The 20,762-nt window shown below is 36.0% G+C and overlaps 1 protein-coding gene across 1 annotated transcript in view; it reads left to right on the forward strand.

The window, feature by feature from the left end:
• Nucleotides 1-20,597, forward strand: part of SH3RF1 (SH3 domain containing ring finger 1) — an 83,495-nt gene extending 62,898 nt beyond the window's left edge. The window contains exons 6-11 of the mRNA XM_026847207.1: nt 2,339-2,493; nt 4,834-5,004; nt 5,167-5,420; nt 8,889-9,247; nt 11,083-11,417; nt 17,945-20,597. Of these exons, the coding sequence (XP_026703008.1) occupies nt 2,339-2,493; nt 4,834-5,004; nt 5,167-5,420; nt 8,889-9,247; nt 11,083-11,417; nt 17,945-18,113 (1,443 nt within the window). The 3' untranslated portion in view covers nt 18,114-20,597. The remainder of the gene's footprint in view (nt 1-2,338; nt 2,494-4,833; nt 5,005-5,166; nt 5,421-8,888; nt 9,248-11,082; nt 11,418-17,944) is intronic.
• Nucleotides 20,598-20,762: the final 165 nt, after the last annotated feature.

Here is a 20,762-nt window from a genome sequence, read left to right on the forward strand (position 1 = left end):
AAGAAAATAGTCTTTAATTATTTTGATAAGCATAGATTATTAAATAGTGTGGAGTTTGCACATATTGGCTCACAGGATGTTGACTATGGGAACCATCAAAATTAGCTTGTGCTCTGGAGGTAGGCATGCTTCTCAATAGCTAGAAGAATAGTTACATGCCAGAAAACTTCTTGAAAACTTAGCTAGAGCATTTGGATCTATTTTATCAAGTTGTAGCAGTGCAAGCTGAGGAGTGTTAGTCCTCTAAGGCCTATCAGGTAGTTTATTTAGATTTCTTAGTACTTGCCAAGTCTTTAAGAGTTTTAATTGGTCTGTGGCTCACTGCAGGTTTCATTACCATAGTAATAGACACAGGGAGGGGAGCAGAACCTGAATAAAGCAGTATAAAATAGAGCTGGTAAAGTGCTTTTATTGCGGCTAAAAATTCAATGTATACTGTGTGTTCAAATGAATAAAATACAACGCCCAGCATTTATATCTTTAGAGATTCATGAACTGTGGAATCGTGACAACCTTGATATTGTGCATGAATAGGTTTAATTTTAAAATCCAGCTAATCATCTCCTAATGTGGATTTACAGGTTCTATCATGTATAAAGGAATCTAGATGGCCTAAAAAAAAGGTTTAAATTTATATTCAGTAGACAGGTTGTCTAAAAGTTAGTTGCTCTTGTCCAGCTTGAATTCAGTTGTTTGTTGAAGCTGACTGAGAGGGGGAAATAACTTCTGCTATAAAGCATCTGATGGAGAAATGTTATTTCAGTATGAATTATCAAGATATTTTAAAAAGATTGCCGGATGGATGGGGATCTAGAATGTGAAGCAAATGCAATTGCTGTTGTAAATAACAGTATCAAAACTCACAATAATGTTTCTTCAGCAGGTCACGTCTGCTTTGTGTTGGATACAGGAGGCCTGCTTGGTCTTAAGAAATTGTTAATGTACAATCAGAAAAAAAGCTTTAAATAAAATAAGGATATTTCACAATATATCATACAATTCATATCATAAGAATTTTGACTGAAAAACTATGAGTTAATCAGTTTTCTTTAGATTTGAAAGCTTTTAATCATGTAATTCTTTACTGTGTCTTGACAGCATAAGACTAGTTCAGAGAGCTTTTTATTAACACTTTCACCAAATGTAGCCAGGCAATACACACACTGTAGAACTAAAACTTATTTTCTTTACAGATTTTTGCTTAGAAAAACAAAAATACCCACCCTTTAGAAGCAGGCTGTTTGAGGAGAATTAAAATCACTTTCAATTACATATTTTCCAAACTGATAATGTAATGCTGTGTATTTATACACTGATGTACTGCAAAAGCCAGGCAGTACTTCAGGACATTTTGTTAAATGTATGTTTTTGTTGATTTGTATTTTTGTTATATGATTTTTAAACCTGAAGTGGTATGGTTTAGAGTTTTGTTTCAGTATTGAAGGACTGTGTTAAGTTGAAGATCATGACCGAAATTAATTCAATCTTACGTTTTCAAATGTTGGAGGTATTTTATTACTCTTTTTGTGTGTGTTATAAGACAATTATTTTGGAAGGGGGGCAAGGAAAAGTTCTCCTTTTGTGAGAGACTTTTCCCAGGGGTGTCAGTACACAAGGTCCTCAAGAAATGTCTGAGGCTTTAGAGAGCAGAAGGTAACAATTGTGCCATTGATTCTCAAAAGGCATAGAAGCCTGTAGGCAGGACCCCCATTATGATGTGCCTGTAAAGGAACTGTGCCTTTTTACTGGGGTGTTTGTTAAAGATTACAAATCTTGATAATACTGAATTTCAAAAGCTAAGTCTTTAAACTCGAAGAATAAGAGAAAATGGTAACAATAGCTCAGCGACTATGGTCTCATATTGTGTTCGCTTTTGTAACCCATACATCAAAAGAAAATTTCCCCCAGAAGGGGTGGGTTTGGGTGCACTGCTGCTGAATTGTATATTATGTTTCAGCTTCAGGTTACAAAAACAATCATGTTTTGAAGTACAGTCAGCAGGAGGATGCAGTATCTACCTCCTGGAAGGCTTCTGTATTTTTGTTGTGTCTTATTCTAAAGACGTTATAATTAGAAACCATCCTTTAAGTTTTTCCTGTGCTGAGAAATTGCTTGTCATTTGCTTAATTAGCTGCCAAGACATCCAGATTTTAAACTGGAAAAAGAGAAATACAGACAAGCCTTTCTCCAGATACATTGTACCAGTAGGTAAAGGAAGACTGAAATTGTCTGGTTTCTTCCTATTTCCTTAGAATATCATACTTTTTTTTTCAGCCAATTCAACTCATCAAACAATATTGATCATATGTTGCTATTTTTTTTGTTCTCATAAAATCAGAATATGAATCCCCCACTTCCGCCACCACCTCTCTTGTCTGCTGCAATCATTGCATCAGCCTCTTCTGGTCCTCAGTCTGGAGGTGTAATGCAGAGGCCTACATCAGCATCAACTGACCAAATGGCACATTTACGACCACAAACTCGTCCAAGTGTGTAAGTAAAATTGAAACTTTTTGCCAGTCAGAAAAATGGAACAAGATCAGTAACTTCACATGTGCTTATATCATGCCAGCTGGCAATATTCTGCTAGAATTCCTAGAAAGCCAAGCATACAGCTCAGAACAAAAGCAACAAAACATACATAAAGGTGATATCCCCCAAACAGCCTTCATTCTGAGGGTTATTTATGTCTTATGTAAATATAATCAGCTTTTGCTGTGTGTAGAAAAGACTCACTTCAAAAATATAAAGTATTTGTCATGCAGAAGATGAATGGAACCCTTGAGTTAATGATGAAGACAGTATAACTTCCAAGTGGCAAATGCACTGGAGTGAATTTATTCAGTGTTTTCTGTTACATATGGTTTGAAAAGGCTATTCTTACATGGAATAACTTATGCCAAAACACAGGAAGTGCTGTATTTCATTTAGACTGTTATATTAGTATGTCATTGTCAGACTGCTTGTGTAAGTTGAAATTGAAATTTGACTGAAGATTCTACAGTTCACTTAATTAGTGGGTGACAATTTGGAATGAAGGCAGAAAGCTGTTAGTTAGCATTATGTCTTCACACTTGTAATACAAGAAAATGTGCGCCATCCTTCTGGGTGAAAATATTTTGTATATTAATATGTGCTGCTGACAATAATCTTATTGGAAACTTCTTTGTGTGCAGCTTGGAGAATAAGAATGATAAAATTAAAAATAAAATTCAGGAGTGGCTGAACCATCTAATGGGACATGTTTGAATAATGCAAGGACTGCTTTTGTTCTGTGTCTTTATTTTTATCTTCCCACCAGGTTTCCTCCCACTCCAAAAGAGCACCCTTCTTGTATAGCAGGTGCATCTGGATTTGGGCTGTTTCTTTCATGTCAAGCATTTTAACACTGCTTCTTATGGATTATTGTGCTTAGTGCAGTTAATCAAGTTCCCATCTCATTTATTCCCATCCTCCATCTTAAAAGGGTTCCTCTGTATGAGGATACTAATGAAATTTGGAATGATTTAACTAAAAGGGAAGTTAATGAACACCAATTAAAGCACATCAGTTGCTTTCCCATAGAGCTTCAGTCTGTGGCTTTGTAGATCCCCCTAAATCATGTACCAGTGAAGCCTTTTGTTGCCAGTGTCATATGTTGCATTTAAAGCGTATTTGGACTTGCTTTACCAGGTGCCTATATTGCCTTTAAAGCATTTCTGCAGATAATGCAAAGTTTCCCGGATGGACAGTAAGGAACAAAAACATAATGCAAAAAGGAGAATCATCTCGTTAATGTTGCTGTTACTGTGCACAAGAGACAATTTTGATGAAAAAGTGTTCTGTAAAGTCACTTTTTTACTCTTGGGGTTGCAAGGGGTGTGGGAAACACTAGCATTGTAAGTAACTGTGGATCTTTTTTCAAAAAAAGGAATATTCTACTTGTCTACCCTAATTGGCCACTTCTTGTGAAAAGTGTATTCTTGAGAAAATTATTTATTAGAATGCTGTTTCCCATAAGTCTGGGTCCATAATTAAACATTTTTATATAAACTGTTTAAGAACACTATAGTGATTAAAACAATATTACTTTTTAATGTGTTAATAGGAAACTGCAATCTTATTTGAAGACTTCCCTAGGAATATTCCACCATGCAAGTGCAGGAGCTTCAGTTTTATTTTTACTTTTCTTTTTTTTTTCCTAAGAATACATTTTTAAAAAGAAAAAATGCTTAATGTTTCTGAACTCACTGTGATTTCAGGTGCACTGTTGTGCACTAATGTTTCTTAGAAGAAAAAAAAAGGAAATAAACTTTACAAGTTAATAACTGCTAGTTACCTTACCCATAGACTTCAAGTTCTAGTAACGTATCCTTTCTTTGGCACTGCTGTTGCACAGGGAGATTCCAGTTTTGCAATTTGAAAAGTAGTTTTAATATTGATCTTTATCTCTCAACTAACAGAACTTCTCCATGCTTCCCACCCTTCCAAAGAAAAAAGAAGTTGGCATGTCACAAAGTCTGAGAGGTACTAGAAGCAGCTGTAGGGAGAGAGAAGTGGGATATGCTGGGATCTGTAGTTGATAAACACCTATATAATTAAGTTCACTAAATTAAGAAAATGGACGACCTTATTAGAAGTATTGTACAGGACATTAAAGTGCAGTTAGGAGGATATTCTTAACGGTCATTGTTTCCCTTAATAGTGCTGTAACTTCTGCTTTAATATTGTAATAGTATGATGGATCAATTAACACATAATCCTTTCTGTCATGCCTTCTCATCTCTGAGTGAACTCTGTCTGCCAGAAAATACAAGTGATGTTTTCAATTGCATCTACTTATCTATCTTTTAGCTATATAGCTATATACCCTTACACTCCTCGAAAAGAAGATGAACTGGAACTGCGGAAGGGAGAAATGTTCCTAGTGTTTGAACGCTGTCAAGATGGCTGGTTCAAGGGAACTTCCATGCATACAAGCAAGATTGGTGTTTTTCCTGGAAACTATGTGGCTCCAGTTACAAGGTATATTTTTATACAAGTGTCTAAATAGTTTGTCTAGTTTCAAGTCCAAAATGATTCTGTTCTTTGATTTAATGCTAAAATTGGATAATAGAAGAGCTGCGGATTTTAGTAACTAGGTCATTTTTCAGTTGTGTTTTAGTGTTTTGCTTTTAATTTTGGCAGGACAGTGACAAGTGCATCACAAACAAAAGTACCCATGTCTACCGCTGGCCAAACGGGACGAGTGGTAACTATGGTCAGCCCTTCCACTGCTAGTGGACAGAAGCTCCAGGGGAATGGTGTGGCAGTGAACTCCAGCACAGTACCTACAGCTGTGGTTTCCGCAGCACATATCCAAACTAGTCCGCAAACCAAGGTCCTTATGCACGTGACAGGACAAATGACAGTCAACCAGGCTCGCAATGCAGTTAGAACAGGTAAAAAAAACAAAACAAAACTTTTTGTGTGTCAGACAAACTTTAGGATCTGTCTGGGCAAGTGCCTGGAGTCAGGGTATATGTAAATAGATGTTAGGGGCTTTTTAAGGCACTTTTAATGTTTTTTAGGGTTGAATGCTTTCTGAAATGACAATATATCTCTCTGAATGGTTGAATCTTTCATTATTCTCTTCTAAGCAACTGTGTGTATGTACATACTCTGACTGTTGGGAAATTATATGCAAGTACTTGAGGTGGAATTTTTTGTATTCCAGCAGTATCTGGGATCGGGACATTCTTTGAGCTTCCCCACTCATATGCAATTCATATAGTAATAAAAGTGGTGAGAACATCTGAGTCATAGCTTATTTTTTCATGTTAACTGCAAAACAGCTAAACTGCAAAACAGATTGCTCTAATTTAGCATTCACTTGTAAATTATCTCCTAACATCTTTGAAGACCTTTAGTATTCATTCCCTCCTCTTTTTCAGATCTCTGGCTCAGGGTTGGTCCTTAGGCGTTCCAGTTTGTTCTCTAACTTTGACTGCAACTTCTTTCAGCTTTGACTCTGAAACACTAAGGCTATACTGGCTTCAAAATCCATACCATCTATGTCATAAAGTTATGTATTTCTGACAGGTATAACTCTGCCTTTATTGTCTGGGGCAGGCCACATCATAGAGAAACATGCCTTCTTGTTATTTAAACCCAGATCCATAAAGATTGATAGTGGTGTTTTTAAGAGTTTTTGTTTACCAAATCCATGCACTCCTTTGTGGATTTGCCAGGCTAGGAAAATACCACACAACTGGAGCCTAATCTGTTCCAGTTGCTCCTAGGGCCTCAAAAGAAACAAACAAAAAAAATATACTCCATTTCAAACTATCCCAATGTTCCTTCTTCCAGGCTTGAATTTGGGGGCTCAGATTTCTTGGCTGAGAGAGTCATGACAAAGGGGTTTTTTAATCATGGGATTTTTATTGGCAGACCAGAAGAGAAAGCAAAAGATGCAAATGGTATTTTCTGTTATTCCCTTAAGGATGATTGTTTCTTATGGTCTCAAGATCTATCAATTAGCTCACTCCCTCTTCAGAGTCATGTATCTCCTAGGGCACCCTGTGCATGTTCAGGTGTCAGCACCAGGTTTGGTTTTGGAGGTAGGATATATACATACGTCTTTAGATATTTTATTTCCTTAATTGGCGTCATCTTCCTCCAGTCTAATCTTAGACTGGAACAGATGTGATAGTCCTCTGTAACAGCTTTATTCTTTACCTTTAAGTAAAACTAACCAGGTGCTATTGGCAGTGGGTAAGAGAAACTAAGCAAAGCATGTGTACTTTCCTGCCTCTCGGGCATAGGTGGTTTCTACTCTAAATCTTTCTTTTGAGCTGCCTAGAAGTTTGCAAGTGACAATACAAAGGAGAAGGCTCCTGTGGGCTCCAGAGGCCTTTCTGTCCCCATCACTGCACTGCTGTCAAGATGAATAAGCTCTTACAGTTCCATTCAGCTGGAAGACATGACAACATACTCCACACCAACTTTTCAGGTCCAAAATGGAAAATATCAAAGGGGCTGCACTCTCTTTGCAGAGACCTTAACATTGGATTGTGGTGTAAAGGTGTACTGTTCAGTCACAAATACAGATCTGTCCCCTATAAGGGCCTGAGAACTGAAGCAATAATGGTTGCTTTATGTTCAGATGTTACAGAGAACTTTGTAGTCAGCATCTGAAATCTAATCATCTTAAGCTTTCCATAGCACTTTTTCTGAGTGTTACTCTTCTGATGAAGCTTCAGAGATCAATGCTGCATTTAGCAGGGCTGTTCTTCAGTTTCAGTTTAGCTCAGGACTTCAAGGACCCTTCTTCAAATGATCTTAGTGAGACATTGCTTGTCATCACCCTCACTGAGGGGGTATGCATTCTTTGATTGGGAGGAACTGGAAAGAAAATGTATATTCTGCCTCTTTCATTAAAAGATGAACTATATGAGAATAGGGTGACTCGAAGTATTTTTCCTATGGATTTCATCAGGGATAAGATAAAAAACCCTAGAAAACTATTCCATGCTTGTACTCCATTGATTGCATGTAAGTACAGACATATCTTGAAGAATAGCAGCTACTTGTAAGAAAACTGACTTTGTCTCATGAATAAAAGGTATCATTAATAATTGGTTTTTACCAAAAATCTTGCTGCACTCTCCTTGTCTTCCTTTTTGAAATGTTCATGGTACTCAGTTTAGGAAGGGTTTGCTATAAGGGAAGAGATTATGTATCAAAAAATAGACATAGCATTAGTGGTTCTTTGTTTTCAAGAAAGAATTTGTGTTTCTTATCATTGGGTATAACGCTATGGGATTGCTATATCAAATATGTGACCTTTGTCAGTCTTCTCTGATACGCTGTTGATGCAATTTAACCAATTTACCAGGGAAATTTGTAAAGAGCAGAATAAAGAGAGCAAGTGCTGGAGGCTTGATTCCAGGATATCACTTATAACAAGCCCAAAACTCTGAAAAATCAGAGTGAATTGATACATTTGAGATGGACATGCACCAAGCTAGAGGGATTACTCCTTCTTAGACCTTGAAAGAAAGGCTGTGCAGCACTAGGATGCTGCATTTTGCCTCATATTACTCAGTTGTCTGCACTTCATACCACCCAGTGGTGCAGAGATACTGAAGCTGTTGAAATGATCCAAAAGCATGTATGGTTGACCACGTAACTATAATAGTTATGTTGCTTCTTGAAAAGGATAAATTAATCCATGCAGAGCTCTATGCTTTGCAGCTAGACTGCAGCCCAGGTTAGTGTGTTCAGCCCTGTGGTATTCTTCAACTTCCAGTGTAGATGTTCCTTTTATTTCACAGGGGTATGAGTAAATCCACTTCTATATTTAAACATCCCAAGAGACAATAGCTTACCTTTTCAGAGAAACCACTCATAGCAGTAATTGCCACTGTACTTATTGTTTGAAAGACCCACTAAATCTGTTGTGGATTTTGTGAATAGGTTAGGGAAAACAATCCAATTATATTTTTAGCAGCTTCTATAAGGAGTGTTTCTTCCTACTTTGTTTTATGTGCCCTGACAACTACAGAGCATATTAAAGGAACAAACAAGTTCCAGGCAGCATTTAGCTAGCTCTTCCCAACTAAAATGTAATCTTCACTTTGCATCTCTGTCTGTATGTGAGGCATTTTACTTGGCAGCTTGGATTTCTTCACAATAGTTGTAGTCCTGTTGTTCTTGTGTTGCATACTGCAAGTTAGGATAGCATGTGCTACTTCTTTATTCTGGCGACATAAATTTGATGCTGTGTAAAATGCCATTATAGTAATATAAACGGAAGTTACAGAAGTAGAAAGGAAGCTTCTTATGACTGGTTAGCTGTAACACAGTGACTGTACTTCACTTTGTGTGTCTTGTGAAAAGATGAACTCTCACTTTTTTTTTTGTTCTAGTTTCTGCACACAGTCAAGAAAGACCTACAGCAGCAGTCACACCCATACAAGCACAGAGTCCAACATGCCTTATTCCTGCAGCTGTGATCATTCCCCACCACTCTGTTGCCTCCCAGCAGCTCCAGCCCCAGCTTCCAAATACTGCTGCTTACGTCACAGCTGTGAATGTGAACCGCTCAACCATCCCACTGGCGTGTGCAGCAGCTTCTTTGAATTCTCCTAACATTGCTGCTTCATCTTTGGAGGGAGATATTGGTGGAAGAAGTGCAAACTCTCATCCTGGAGCTCCTGCATCTCCAGAGAGTGCTTTAGCAGCTGGTGGAAATGCTGCTGTCAGTAAAGCAGACAAGGATGGCAAGGTGGGTAGAGAATAAAATAATTCCCTCAAATTCTTCCACTTTTCATCATGCAGACTTTTAAGAGATCCATATTTTTTCTTAGATTTACTGAATAGCAGCATTGTAAGGTTTTTAAGACTGAGCCTGAAATCCAGGCAGCCATTTTGTGACTACAGCTATGGACAAATTTATTCTTGGCCATACAAGAATAATTTAGGATGGATAAAATACAGAGTAGACCTTGGAGAATGGTTAAAATAGGGTAGCAGTTTCATGCCTTAAGCAGGCAAAACAAAAAGTAAATGGATAAAGCTCATAAGAACTATTAGAATGACAGTTGGAATTTTAAGTATTTTGTTTACCTGCAGTTGGTTTCCTGAATACTTTAGAAAGTTGTATGGTTAGCAAATGTTATCAGTAAGTATCTGTAAACTATTACGCCTGTAATGAAACAAACAAACAAACAAAAACAAAAAACCCCTACGAACTTGCAGGAAGATAAAAGTTCAGTCTAATAAAATAAACCTCGTATTTAGTGAAAATCTGTATTCTTTTTAGGTTGTCTTCCTTATTAAGCAGTCACACTGAGCGATTATGAAAAACATCTTAGCAGCAATGTTTATTGGAGAAAGGAGAAAAAAAAAAAAGCATGTAACTGTCTTTTCTAAATATAGATCAGTAGAGTCTTTAGTGATTCTGCTTTCCTTCCTTCTATTTGAAGTATTTTCCTCTGTGTCTAAACTCATTCTCACTGTCCAGCAAGTTATGTGATAATATTACATTGCAGGCAGAAACATTCCTCCAACTTTCTAACTGGTTTTGTTTTACAATTGTGATGTAAGAAAGTTTTTTTTTCAACTTTACTACTCTTCACCCACATGCACTCCTTATAGTTTGAAAAGATGCTAACATATTTGGACTGTGTTAATTTCTCTGAGTTTCTTTTTTTCTTTCCCCTTTGCTAGACAGCAGTTCTTTGCTGAAATAACTTTATGTTATTGAACACTTGGAAGAAGGACAGAGGATTTTTCATTCACAGTTCACAAATTCCACTGAATCCCAAACTATAACAAAGATCTCACATTGCTCATGCTTTTCTCTTTCTGTGGTTAAATAGCTTATTTTTGTCTCCAGGGTTTACAATCTGGCACCTCTCTTAAGTACTCAATTCCCTCAGTCAAAGGGTTGGTGAGAAGATCACTGCCACACCCCTTAAAAAAAAAAAGACAAGAAACACAAAAGCTACTTAAATAATTCTCTTCAGGGTAAGTAATAGTCTTCAGGGATTCCTGTCTGGACAAGCAAAAAGAATGTTTACAATTCTCCCCTCTAGGAGAGCAGCAAAACACAATACATTCCCCATGTGGCAAATTTCTGTTAAATCATGAAGGTCTTCCCTTACTGAGGGAGGATAAATAAGCTTATCTAAACAGCAGCCTCCAGGGCAGACTTTTCTCCCTGCTTGGTTTGAAATGACTCTTTATGCCTTCCTAGAAACATCCATGTTAATGAAATATTTTACTTCTTAGATTCCCACAATGGGAATCTAACTCCTCACTCCCTTTTCTAGACAACCTTTTGGGCCAGTGCCATTGGCTTTTAAGGTAAGTCTTAACTAAGTGAAAGGACTTAGCCGTTTTATGGTCTAAATGACTTACTGGTTTTCTCTTTACAATTTTCGTAATTATCTTTCTCTCATAATTTTCATGATTACCGTTTGTAATTTGTACTATCTCAAATATCTCCTCGTAATTTACCGAGTCCTCTCTGATCATAATGGCATGTCTCAGAAGGAAGTGTTCAGCTCTTCATAGGAGACTTTTGTTCTAAAATGAAGCACTGCTTTTGGTTTACAGAAAGAAAAAAAAGGTTTGCTGAAACTGCTTTCTGGAGCATCCACTAAACGCAAGCCCCGATTGTCACCTCCAGCATCACCAACACTGGAGGCTGAGCAAGCAGCTGCAGAGTTAGCCCTGCAAGGTGCAGTTGGGCCAGAGCTTCCATCAGCAGGCAGTCACAGCAAAGCTGGACCCTGTCCCGCCGACAGTGAGGTCTCTGGCCTGGCACAGGAGACACTGCATCGGAAAACAAGTTCCCTGGATTCCTCTATTCCAATAGCACCACCGCCTCGGCAGCCTTGCTCATCCCTGGGTCCGGTCCTGAATGAATCCAGGCCTCTTGTCTGTGAAAGGTAAATGATCCTATGCAGCTAGACTCAGGCAAACCAAGGAAGAAATCCACTCTGACACTTGCGGAGTGTATTAGAACTGCTTCAAAATGCTGAGGTTTTATAGTAAGTTGAAACTTACTTTTTTAACAGTGCTTTGTATGCTTATCAACCAACACTCATGTTTGTTTGCTTACTTTTCTGTTACTTTGAGGCTTTGGAATGAATAGACACTCAAATACAGTGATCACAGGTTTGGTATGAGAACTGAGGTAGATAAAATAGGCCTCCTGTTTTGCAAAACATGAACACATTATATTCTTGCATTTACAAATACCAGGTTAGTCCTCTAGGATTTTTAGCAGTGCATAACTGCCAACCTAAATATATGGTGAATGTGATCCTTATCTATTAGTAGGTTTAATATGTGATTTTTTGAGCTGTTGCAAAGATACTTTTACTACCCAAATACCCCATTACTGTGCATTCCACAAAGCAAGGTCTAGGGCAGCCTCTGTGTCTTGGCAAGTGAGCCTGAAAAACAAATAGTTGTTTGGAGTCTGAAACTGCTGGGCAGTTGCTTTGGAGTTCTGTCACTTTTCTTCTGTGTCCACCTATTATTTTCAAATTTGAGGTCCTCAGTAGGTTGCATGGACTGTGAAGGAAGTGGCAGTTTTATAACTACTGTCTCTTTTTCTTATTCCTGGTAGTAGACAGGAATATGAAGACTTGTCACAGAAAAAAATAGTTGAGTTGCAATGTTAACAGCTTTAGGACTGAACAGATTTATGCTGACTGTTGTAGACTTTGTTCTGATACTGTTAATTCATGGTGTGTGGAAATACAGTTGTATTTCCAGAGGCCCATTGATTTTAAGCTATGTCCGTGTATTAAGAGACAGAGAGTACATAAGTTTCTACTTTGTCTTTTATTTTACTTCTGTCATATTTTTTATATTTAATATTTTTTAAAAATATTATTACTGTTTCTATACAGTTTCCTTGCAGGAAATTTCAGTTGTGTACTGCATTTCTGTAGATTTAGAGTTACGGAAGTAGGTTTGCACTTACAGATGGAAAATGAAGCCTGAAAGACTTTTCTTTAAGAATAACATAATTTATTTTCACATTATCATAAGTCTGTTTGTCACACTAACATGTTTTTATGCTTTGAATGTGAAATTAATATCAAATTCATTCTGGCATGACCAGTGGATATTTGGCTGAAACTACTTGCATCCTCACAAAAAGTACTGTTTTCACTTCCATGATGGATTTTTTTTTTTTTTTCTCAAAACTACCTAGAGAATAATGTATATTTTTACTGATCTGGAAATAATATGTGCTCAAACTTTCTTTTTAATATATCTCTGTATCCTTACTAAAGTAATAATTATATTTCAGTGATAATTGCTACTAGAGAAGTGCTACCACAATATCATTCTCCCTGGTAGTCATGCAGAATTTTGGTCAGTGTATTTAAGCAGAACTTTTTCTGGGTTGCCTTTGTCCTTTTCAGGGCAATGTTAATGTTTTTCCTGTTGATATGCTTGTCATATTTCCATTTTCTTAGGCCAAATCGCTTAAAATGTATTGTTTAATAATACATGTTTCTTTGTACTCAGTATCTTCAAAATAATTTATAAGCATCGTTTAATCTTCATTAGTCTGAAAGAAGGGGTAGGTAAGAAACATACTGATGATGCAGTGGTATCTTCTGTGAAAATTTGGGGTTGAGGAGGGAAATATTCATGAGGGTAAGCTCAACAGGAAGCTGAAGAACAGAGAAATCTGCTAATACTGTTCTGCTCTTACATATTACAATTCCAATCACAGGGTACAATCTGACTGGAAAAAGATACAGTACTCTTTCTATTTTGACTCTGGCTTTGCAGTGTAATTATTAGTGTTCAAGTTTTATTTTCAAAGGTGACTAGAGGTTCTGCATGAATTAGGAGTGAGAGTAGCTGGCTCAACTCTGGAAGGCACTTGAAAATGTTCCTCTTCTGGATACAGAGTTTTCTCCGAACTCCTTGCTTCCTTTATGATGCAATAACAACTTTTTACTCTAATTCCACTGTTTCTCCATTCACTAGAATTGCAGATTGTCCTAGAGTGTCTTTCCTGTATGTTCTACAGAAAACTGGAAGTAAAAATTGTGAACTTGTTTCCAATCATACAGAATAAATGGATAAGCATTTGATTTATTTGATAGCAAACAAGCTTTTTGTGACATGGATTTGCAGATGGATACTTAATACCAGTGGCCTTTTCTCTAAAGGAAGGGAAGATGATGGCATTCTCTTCCATCTTAGCATTTCAGGTATTCTCTGTAGTTCCCATTCCTGTATTCAGTCTTCTGTGAATTACATTCGTTGCTCACTGCAGTCCATGATCTTTCATGTATTCCTTGTACAGAAAGAGCAGAGAAGTCAAACAGAAATTTCAGCCAAACCTTGCTTCCAATTTGGAGAATTCCTGGTCATTTTTTCTGATTTTTTCCAGCCAAGACACAAGTTTTTCTTGGGTGTTGTGCTTTCTTTTATTGATGCAGTGCAGACAAGGCCAAGGATCACTGACTGTCTTTCTATTAGAAAGCTAGACCCAACTCCCTGCAATTGTCAGAGGGAGCCATGTTATGCTATGGATGCACAGTAATTTGGTTATCAGAGGGCTTTAATTTTTCCTATGACAAGAGGTAAAAGAATATTTCAAGCTCTTTTCATGAACTTTTTAGAGGGGAAACACTGATTAAGTAGCCTTAAGTTTTACAGTATATACAGCACTGTAATGATAAATTTCCCAGCACCTCACAGTGGCATTAAAAGACCTGAAGTTGAACCTAAATACACATCACTGCATATCCTAAACTATAATATGAATCTTTCATACAGTTACAGTGAAGGACAGCAGTAATTTTCTTCTGTGATTAAAGTGCCCCTAAGTCATTTTATTCACCACAAAATGACTGGTGTAACATCTGCTTCCACTGAGCATGCCAGTGGCTTTAGAGAGCAGGAGGTTTTATCACATCTGGCAGCATTGAATGATGTTAAATGCTGAGAATCAGTCTGCCCTCCATGGATGTTGATTATCTGTAGAAGTCAAGGCACCTACTCAGCTGACAGGAGAGCTGCACAACAGCAGGGCATAGGTGAGCTGAAAAGTAAAAATTCCAAGTGCAAGAAAATTAAACTAAAGCAAGAAGTTGAATAAGTATGAATTTAACTTGTGTAATAATAGTAATTGTAACTTTCTGTGTTTTCCTCAGCTAATATTTTCTGCATGTGAGAAAATATTTTTATCCACTTGGTGATCAGGAAAACCACAGATAATTGTCCAAAAATCAACTACAAATAGCTGGGAAGAAAAGCAGTATTTTGTGTCTAGTGAAACAGAAGCAATGAAGAAAGAGAAAAACACCTGAAAGATACAATCTTTTTCATGTTACTGAAAAATGTGAGAAATGCCAATATTAAAAATGAAAAGTAGAATGGAGAAATGTAAAGACAGACCACTGCCACCATCACTCTCCTAAAAAAAAAACAACAAACAAAAAAAACCCCAAACCAAACAAAACCCAAATATACAGTGCAAGAGCACTGTGGGATACAGCGAGACACATTAGGAATATCAAGAAAGAACTGATGGCAAATATAGTGGCTGCTTCTGGGAAGCTCAAGTACTTTTCTTACAATATTAATATTTTATCACTAGCTGATTATGAAGAATTAGGATAATATTTTGAAAAAGAATGAAAAATAGCATAAGACACTCAAAGAAAATAGAAGAAAATATATACTGTGCATCTTAGGTCTGTGTAAAATAGATTAGATCCCCACAAAGGATCTGCAAATTTCACCTTCAGACATTGAAAACATTTGCAAAGGGAGATAAACAAAGAAGTATTTGGGAAGAGTCAAATGTGTGGGAATGAACATGTTTTTCCGAAACATAGGTCACGCTTAGTAAATGTCACTATTTTTCTCCAGGGACCTGGCAATGAACTTTTGAGCTGAAGCATGAGCTTTTTACTCTGCATGAAATTGACAGTTTTGGCAGTATGTTGTAGATGATGGAAAAATAGTAGGTGATGGAAAAATAGTTTTTGTTCCATAGCTGATCAAAGGTGATCTGAATAGACAGCTGTATGAATGTGTGATGAGTCTGGATTTGATCACCTCCATTCAGGCAAATAGAATTTGTAAAATGTGGCATAAAATTTGATGGCTTGTCATAAGAAAAGAAGATAAGATTTAAAGGTGCAAAGCCTGATGGGTTCCTTCTCATTAAACATTGAAAAATACAGTAAAATAGTATTTTAACACCTGGGGTATTATGCTTTGTTTTAGAAATTAGATTAAAAGATTGATATCAAAGTAGTTGGGAAGCTAAAAGTTAATGAGAAGTACTAAATTACTGCAGGGCTGAGGGAGTTCAAAACTGTACAGAAAGCTGAAGAGAACAGTGTTTCTGCACAAATCAGTGATCCTTGAGGGAGAGCAAAGAGAAGATGGGTTTTTGCAAATATGTTGGTTTTAACACTCCACAGGTAGCAGCAGAAGCTAGGGAAAGAACAGACTAGTTATCTGTTCAGGAGAGCAGAGAGGTTACTGACAGACAGCATTAGAAACTGAAACCAAGTGTATTTCAAGTCAAATGTTTACAGGGCCAAACCTGACAGAATGCGAGTTAAGGCAGGATAACCTTCTTGAAACCCATTTTTTAACGGGCTTTCTTTTGGCTAAAACTAGTGCTATATGTGTGTTATGTAGCGTGCTGGTTAATTTTCAGTCAGAAAGCAAGCTCTTTATTACAATAGCAGTTCTTCATAGCTTTATTGTGGTTCTTTATCCTTTACTACCTTGTCCTGTCAGAGTACAGGCTATTGTTTTATCTCAAGTAGTTTATAGTCTTAATTAAACTTACAGTTTATGTTTGCTTCTTATGTCATAAGTCAGCAGTAAAATCCAAGTTGCCCACAGCAGAAGTTCATGCAGGTATTTGCTGTGCTGCCTAGGTTGGGTGAGGAGCGTTCTGAAGTTGTACACTAATAAATCTTGTAATTGGTTTGTTAAGATTCATGCTTCACAGAAGTTAATAATTCCATTGAATTCTGAAATCTGGGGATTGTCATGACTCAAAGTCATAGCTTACAAGTCACTAATAAATAACATTTGAGAACTGATTAAGTTCTAATATGATTTGCTATACATAGATTTTCTAAGAGACTTTAATTACAGTGCTGTTACTCTTTTCTGAGTACTTTTAACTATATGGGCGGACTTAATTTTTGTTTTACATGTTCTTAAGCAAAGTGTACTACTGTAATATAGTATCTCCATTTCAGTATTACAGAATTAACTTGTATTATTACATGTATTGAGTTATAGTTGGTATTCCATCTTTTACTAGAAGTATCCTGTTACTTTTGTTTTCACAAACTATGCAGAAAACATGCAAAAAAAGTGCAACAGTGAAGTTAAATTAACAAAGATTATTAAGATAATTATTATCTTAATCTATTAATTAATACATAACCTTCATGAATGCACAAGTTCTGCTTTTAACTGAAAATCAGATTTTCTCCAACAGATCTCCCAGCACTGCACTTAAGGCTCTTAACCTTAGAAGCTTTTGAATTTTACAGTCAGCCATGGATTCTATTTGATTTCAACATCCTGACATTATGGGTTGTGTAACTAGAAACTGAGTTATAACATCTGCCAGAAAACTTGATAAAGAAGCTGATGTAATTGTCTGCAGAGCTGTGACACTTTAGGTTGATGTGAACTCAAACCATGGTAGAAGAGATTGATTGGTGTTATGCATGTTTAAAAATAGAGCGAGAATAGTGTGGCCTCTTTTTAATGCGCTCTTATTTGAAAAATGATGTTACTGTGAAAAACTGAAAAAAATACATTTATCAGGTGCTTAAGAAAATTGAGTTGAACACTTTAAAAAATGTTTGCTTTCAATATAGTAGTACACAAATTGTGCATGTGTCCAAATATGATGCCATGGATTCTATCCTGAAAAGTTTCTAAGATAAACAAAAATAATTTAGAACAACAATGCAAATTAATAGGTTTTTTAAATTTCTGCTTATTGTTCTGTGCCTTTCCTTAAGAGCATACCCTGGGATAATATCATATTAAACATATATTTGTAAAATTATTCCCAGTTACTGCTGTGACTGCTTTGATTATTGCTGATTCAGGCTGACTGGAAGAGTCTGCAAACTTTTATCCAAAAATATGTTTACAATTTTCTTCTGTTACTTAACCATTGTATGTATTTTTACAGGAATCTTTGTGAAAAAAACTTGATAGGAGATGCTTACATTTGACTTAAATTCATTACGCTGCTATTGTTATTGTCTGTTCAGAGTGTACTTAAGTTATTATGTACTCTGCAAACAGTTCTAGGCAGTTTCCTGTTTTCATAAGTTTTAACAGGCACAGGAATATTTTTAAAAGCAATGGTTTAAAAAAAAAAAAAACAAACAACAAAGCCAACCTAAACGAAGGTGTTTTTTTTCTAATTACACAGGTACAGGGTTGTGGTATCCTATCCTCCTCAGAGTGAAGCAGAACTTGAACTTAAGGAAGGCGACATTGTTTTTGTACACAAAAAACGTGAGGATGGCTGGTTCAAAGGCACTCTGCAACGAAACGGAAAAACTGGCCTTTTCCCCGGCAGCTTTGTAGAGAACATTTGAGAAGATTAATTCCAAGAGCTTCAAATCATACTGTTCTGTAAAATAGCACAAATATTTTACCAGAAAAAGCACAGTCATGAAATATTTTCAAATGACTGTAATGTAAACAAAAATCTACATATTTTTACAGTGTCTATAGCACAATTACACCAGCGAACAAAGAAGATGAAGGCATCTGCTGGTTTTATCACTTTGGATTCTTAAGTGTGATGTGTGCCTTGTACTGTCTTGATTTATTATATAGAGGAACTTCTTTTCCCCCAAGTATGTTACATAAATGAACAATTGTTTACAAGGCTGTAACTAATTTATTCTTGTTTTTTTTTAAACTTGAATTTTGTTTAATAGCTAAAATTCTTGTGACTATGATTTTAACAAATTATTAATTTATGAAAGAATTACTAAGGGGAAGCTGGATTCTCTCCTTAGGAGCAAGCAATTATATCTGATAAAGAGCCTCCCGTTTATCCTCTGGACATTTTTCCCCTGCTGTGTCTGACAGTGGAGTAAGTCTCTGTTTTATAAATTAATGTTGAGTGGTGGTGATGTGGCGTCAAATAGAATTTGCCAAGTGGGGAAAAAAATGTGTATTTTGTTCTTTGGACAGAGAGAAAAAAAAAAAGTCAGTGGTGTTCTTGAGTCTAGTTCTACTTCTTCATAAATCACCCCAGTAGAGCAATGTTTCCAGGAGGCAAAGATGTATGTGAACAAGTGAATAAATTTCAACCATCTCAAGGTTAGGATCATCTCAAGGTTAGGAAGGAAGAAATTTAGGAGTGCCAATAAGAAATTCCCTATACCTTCTGTTTATATAAAAACTTGGCTATTTGAATGAAGCTTAGCTTTGTGTATTTAGCCAGTTCTTTGGGCATCTAGTGCTTAGGATCCAACAAAATTGGAAGGAATGTTACAAGCCCAACACTATCTTGAAAACATCTGTTTGATAAGACTGAATATAAAAATAAAATTATAAGCTGTACTTAATGTCTAAAAATGCCTAAGAAGTGTAATTTGCTGTTTTCTTCTCAAACTGATCTGCATGGCCAAGAGATGTTTTAAAATGTCTGAGCAATAGTGGTGGTAAGTGATGCACTTGTGTTAAAGTAAAAGGCTGTATGAAACACTGTGAAAACTTTACTAACTTCTTAACCATTGCTATTTTGGTATGTTCTGACCTCTTCTTTGTCTTGCATGTGTTACTCAATTCCTGCAGTAATATGACTGTGCATGGTTGGCATTTTCCATTCCAATTTCCTGTTGCTGGGTTATTTTGCTCTGAAAGTTTCCCAAAAGCCACTTGACCAAAACTAGTGAGCAACTCGCCTTCAACCAGAGGTGTCCAGTGTTTGAATAATTAATAAAATACTTTAATGTTATTGCAGCCAATGGATATAAAGAATGCAGTCTGCAAAAAAAGCATTGTTAGTCTTTCAGGGTTCTGTTTAGAGATTTGACACTGGTGAACACACATGCTACTCAGCTGAACTTGTGGGGTTTTTTATTTTACTGTTTGATTATAGAAATTTAATGGTGATTTTTTTTTTTGCAAGACGCTGAGCACTGTCACCTCCAGTTAAATCTGATGTAATTTGGCTGTTACTCAGCACTTTACAAAGGGAAGCCAGTAGTGTGATTCAGTGTCGCACAGTACACAGAAACAGTAATGAACAAGTACACAGTGAAATGTTCAATTCTTATAATTTTTTTAAAGTTATACATTGAAAAGTATCAAATATTAATGACAAGGATTTCTTGTAATACCAGGTAGCATCATGATGGTCTTAAAAACAAGAAGAAAAAAAATAGTTGGACATGAGAGCATTCCCAAATTAACCATCTCTCTGAAACACTGTATAATTCAGTTTTTGCGTTTTTAAATATTTTTAAATAGTTTACTTGAATATTCATGTAATATATAAAGGTTTTGTGAAATGAATTTTAGTTAGAAGGAAGCTGATATCAGCTTTTGTCAGCATAATTTGGCACTAGTGTGTCATAATCTTATTTTGGAAAATTTAGTGCATTTTATATTAAAGACTACTAAAGGTTAATTTTTTTTCTATCTCTACTCCATATTTTAAACTAAGTGACTAAGGTACCTCTCTTAATAGAATTTCATGGTGTAAAGTCAGTTAAAAATCAGCTGTTAATCCAATAGTTCTTTTAGCTGGAATACATTTTTAATTGATTTTTTTTTTTTAACATTAAATAAATGTTTGTAAAAAGGGCTTATTACATAGCAGTGCAACAATGACAAAAATGCAGTTTATCATGCCTTTTTTGTGATCTTTTAGGGGTTATTTTTGGTTTTGGCTTGGGATTAATTCAGTGTAGAAACAGACAAACCCTGTGCATTTGCTTTCTGTAATCCCATAAAAAAATTTTGTAAGGTATTTTATATCTATGTTTGAAGTCCAGTGAATGTTAAGTGTTTGATTTACTATGTTAAACTTCTGATCTTAATAAATATTTTCTTAGCAAACAGCTAAATCAAAATGTGTACGCAAACATTAAACATAAATTACTTGTAAAGAATTTGACAATAAAATTACCAGAACTTAATTTCAGAATTCATCGGAGGATATTTCTGCTCATACAGAAAAGGTCTTCAGATTCCATAATGTTTGAAGTTTGGAATTATGAATATAA

Source organism: Athene cunicularia (genome assembly GCF_003259725.1).
Source record: "Athene cunicularia isolate RWA chromosome 4 unlocalized genomic scaffold, athCun1 chr4_part1, whole genome shotgun sequence".
Lineage (NCBI taxonomy): Eukaryota > Metazoa > Chordata > Aves > Strigiformes > Strigidae > Athene > Athene cunicularia.